Source organism: Mesitornis unicolor, unplaced genomic scaffold (genome assembly GCF_000695765.1).
Source record: "Mesitornis unicolor isolate BGI_N332 unplaced genomic scaffold, ASM69576v1 scaffold20758, whole genome shotgun sequence".
In the NCBI taxonomy this organism is placed as follows: domain Eukaryota; kingdom Metazoa; phylum Chordata; class Aves; order Mesitornithiformes; family Mesitornithidae; genus Mesitornis; species Mesitornis unicolor.
In genome coordinates this window covers 46,615-50,859 of record NW_010201442.1, presented here as the reverse complement: position 1 = coordinate 50,859, position 4,245 = coordinate 46,615, and the positions used below count along the sequence as shown (strand labels likewise).

General features: G+C 53.9%; 1 protein-coding gene across 1 annotated transcript in view; it reads right to left on the bottom strand.

Annotated features, from left to right (window-relative positions):
- Positions 1–2,442: 2,442 nt before the first annotated feature.
- Positions 2,443–4,245, bottom strand: part of VWA5B1 (von Willebrand factor A domain containing 5B1) — a 20,313-nt gene continuing 18,510 nt past the window's right edge. Inside the window, 3 exon segments of the mRNA XM_010190094.1 lie at positions 2,443–2,601; positions 2,636–3,235; positions 3,458–3,581. Coding sequence (XP_010188396.1) covers positions 2,443–2,601; positions 2,636–3,235; positions 3,458–3,581 — 883 coding nt within the window.

The following is a 4,245-nucleotide window of genomic DNA, read 5'->3' as shown; positions in this document are numbered from 1 at the left end:
TGGGCTACGCTGATGCTACACACTCACTCCTTCAGAACAAGGGACCCATTGACTCTCAAAGGAGCCTCCAAAGTGGGGTGGATGCTGCTTTTCCCAATGGCTCCAGATTAACAGAGCGCTGGGCAGCTCCTGAGAGTCAGCCTGGGTTTTTTGGGAGAACCAAGGGAGCAGGAACCAGCTCACTGGGAACCCCAGGAGGGCTGAAGTGCACGTGCCCTGGGAATAAACTGGGAATAAAATGAAGTCACAGGGACCAGAGTAGGTCCTGGTGGGCAGGGGGCTGCAGGAAGGCAGAAAACAAGAGGTAGGTTTTGCTCATGCACTGAAATACTCCATTTTTGCACCAGCTCTGCTCAGAAAAAAACCCAAAAGATTTGGTGCAAAGCAGATTCTGACTCATGGTGCTTTGCTAGTCAATGGAGGGGATGCTTTCCCCCATGGGAAGGTTTCAAAGAAAAGATGCTTTGTCTCAGAAGGAAACACCCTTTCCCATATTTCCATATTTCCCCATTGTTTCCCAATTCTGGGCAGTTTCCAGTTCTTTCACTCACACTCCCCTCCTCACCCCTCCTTCCTCGGCAGAGGAGCCCAAACTCCTATGTGCATGAATCAACTGCATTTTCTTTGATTTTTCTAAGGCTCTAGGAAAAAAAAAAGTCTAAGTCCCTGGGAACTTTCTCCATCAGAAAATGAAAGATAGAAAATTAAAGTTAAAGAATTAATGAAAAAAAAACCTTGAACCTGGATTTCTTCCCTCTGGGAATGCCACTGACTTCTAGTAACGAGTGAGCTTTTGGTTGAAAAATGTGCACTCTCAGCTTCTCCTCCCTGTCTCCTTCTCTTCTACCCATCAGCTCTGGAAGCCACAGTCCTCATGGTGCCTCCTGCCCTCAGCCTGCTACAAATTATGGTAGATAATGAAGCTCCTGGCAATCGCCTGAGTATCACTGGGCTGTGCTGGAGCTGGGCTGGTGAACAACTCAGCCGGGCTCCCAGGGAGCCATGGTACCCATGAGTCTGGGGATGTGATTTGGGTCTGGCCATCTCTTGGCTTTAAGCAGCATGAATGAAAGAAGTGGAGATGGGGAAAGAGGTGGCTCCATGTCACCCCAGGGCATTGGCACAGCTCTCGGGATAGATGCTGTGCGGGCTGCAGTGTGAGCCCCCCAGCTCGGAGGAGTTTAGAGAGTCAGACATCCTTAGGAGAGTGAGCCAAAGGATCCAAAGGCAGGTCCCTGCAGTTCAGAGCCAACAGATCAGCACACAGGAGGCCTGCGTGGAGAAAGAAGGATGCAGCATTTTGGCAGTGAATTAAATTCCTCTGTTATTCTAATACAGGGGATCTCCATTCGGTATCAAGTCCAAGGGGCTGGTTTCCTTAGCCCGTCCCTTCCTTCAGTCCCAGGCACCCTTGCTCTGCCTGTGCAGCTCCAAAGGCTACGCCGTCCTCTGCAAGGGGTCTCACAGAGCCACAGAGCCTCTCTGGGATCACAGAGGGGCTGAGGGACCCCAGTGCTGTCTGGATGTGATGTGGTCTGGACAGCCAGTCTCCAATTGGCCTGGCTTGTTGGTGCATTGCTGGCTCGGGTGGGTGCTGGTCTCTTCTCCCAGGTGATGGAGGACAGAACAAGGGGAAATGGCACCAAGCTGTGCCAAGGGAGGTTCAGGTTAGAGATAAGGAGGAAGTTCTTTACTGAGAGGGTCGTCAGAAGCTGGAACAGGCTGCCCAGGGCGGTGGTGGAGTCACCATCCCTGGATGTATTTAAAGAGCGGGTAGATGAGGTACTTAAGGATATGGTTTAGTGGGTAGACAGGAACGGTTGGACATGATGATCTCAGAGGGCTTTTCCAACCGAGCGATTCTGTGATTCTGTGATTCTGTGTGTGAGGCGAGGCAGCATCCTCCTGGCTGTGACAGCAGGGCTGCTCTTGAGACTCTTGGATTTCCTCTGGTCCATGAGATGAGCAGGTTGTCAGGTGTTCACATTCACCAAAAAACATCTGAGATGGCAGGAGCCTTGGGACAGCAGCAGCTCGGGGCTGGGGGATGGCTGTGGGGGCTTGGCAGTGATTTGGGGCTGGGAAGAAGCAGCCAAATGAGGACGGGGCAAGCCGAGCAGGCATTAGGGAGACTTGCTCTGGGAACAGGGCTGGGAACCAGAAGAAACCAGGATGAGAGGTAACTGCCATAACTGGAGGTGCTGCTCTGGTTAAAAATAAATAGCATCCCACTGCGGGCAGGTGGCAAGTACCCTCCTGGGCAAAATACCGACTGCTGAGCACAAGATTTTGCCCAGGCTGCTTCCGTTTGCAGGGCTTGCTCTAATAAACACACACTGTGCCTGCAGGAGAGGGATTGAGCTCCTTGGAGATGTTCCCTTGAGGCCAGGTCCCCGCTCCTGTGTCCTCAGTACACTGCTCGGTCCTCTCTTCTCGTTCTCTTTACACGCTGCTTGGGTTGTAGCACAGCAGGTTGAACTCCAGGTTTTCATCCCAGTGCCGGAGCAGGACAAAGAGCTGCTGGGCCGCGGCTTTCACCGTGGCCAGGCTGTATCCCTCCGGGAAGTCTTGTTGGCTCAGCCACAGGCTGGCCTTGGCAGCCTGTTTGGCCCAGCCACAGGCTGGCCTTGCCAGCCACCAGCTCCCACTCAATGAAATAGGAAGCTGAGCTGTGCTCCAGCCAGGCCAAGGCCACTGCTGTGGCCCACAGCATCCCCTCCGGCTCTGTCTGCTGCTGCAATTCGATGTCAAAGAGCAATGCCTGGACCTCGGAGCTGTCTGTCTCGGAGCCCCGGCCGCTGTCGGCTTGCCACTCGGCCGATGTGCTCTCCGGGGAGGAGAAGCGGCGGATGGTGATGGCAGGTGGAGAGAGTTCCTTCTCGGCTTTCAGGGCTTTGGAGATGCTCTCAACCGCGCTGCCCGAGAAGTGGCGAAGGCGGCCAGGGTCTTCTGTGTGTCTGCCAGGTCCCTCCGTCACCACACCTGGAGCAACATCTCTGGTGGTGGGACTCTTCTCATGTGCACTATTGGGAACCAGGAGCTGCTGGCCAGAGGTGAGGTTTTTGTGGTCCCTGGAGGGACTGGATTTCTTGGTGCTGTAGGAGCTGGAGGGGCTGAGGGCCAGGCGGTGGCAGGCGAAGGGTGACGTCCACTTCAGCTTCTCCATGGGGATGTTGACGGCATCGCAGAAGGCTGAGTTCATGAGGAAGGCACCGCAGGCCAGCTGCAGAGAGGCCTGCAAGGGGCAGTGGGCACAGAGAGAAACTCTGAGATCCCAGCCACTTCTGGGACGTTAAGGAAAAAGGCATGCATGGGTGCAGCAGCTCTCCATTTCAGAGCAGACCATAGGACATGGCCGTCAGAGACAGCAAGAGGCAGGATCTGGGGTATCCTCCTGCCCTCTGCTCCTCTGCAGTGACCATGTAACCCCAGAAAGACCCAGGAATGAGCTGCTCACCAGGGGAAGGTAGTCTATGTTCTCATTGTCACCCTCGGAGCTGGCTTCGCTCACTCTGCTTGGAGATTTGCTCATGAACCCTTTGGCGGCTCGAGTCAGCAGCCTGGTTTTGTTGAAGGTCAGCCTGCAGGAGGACAAAAAGGAAGCCATTACCTCCGTGCCCCTCTTGATGCTCACCCTCCCCTTCAAAAACCATCCCTGGTTCCCAGCTGTTGCCATCATGCTCGATCCCGGCTCCAGCTGCTAACCCCAGCATGTCCCTCCTCTTCCCCTTGCTTGTGTTTGCATTGGACCTACGTAGGTGCAAAACATCTGCTAAGGTCAGAGGAAGGCCAAGAAGGTGCATACCTTGCAGCAAAGAGGCTCTCAATGGTTTTTTGGGCTTGTGAAGTGGAAGCAGACAGGTTCTGCAACGGCCCTGGGAAGAAACACAAAGCTGGGGGTGAAACGAGGTGTTACAGAAGAGCAAAAGGGATCAGAGTCTACACATTCGGATGTGAGGTGCCTTGTTCTGCTGTTGAGTCTTTGGCAAAATCCTTCCCCTCCCCTTGCCTCATTTTTCCTATGTGGACAATGAAATTCCCACGTTTAAAAATGAACCTGGGGGAAATTTATACCAAAGGCCCCATCAGGGCTCCATCCATTGCACTCCTCAAGGAGTCGGGTCTTGTGCTCGCAGGCCTGCTTTTATATCATAAGGTTTTATAAAAACCCCAAAACCTCAGCAGAAGTATTTGATGGAGAGCCCAAACCACAGACTCGGTGCACCTGCACCCTGGCAGGTACCC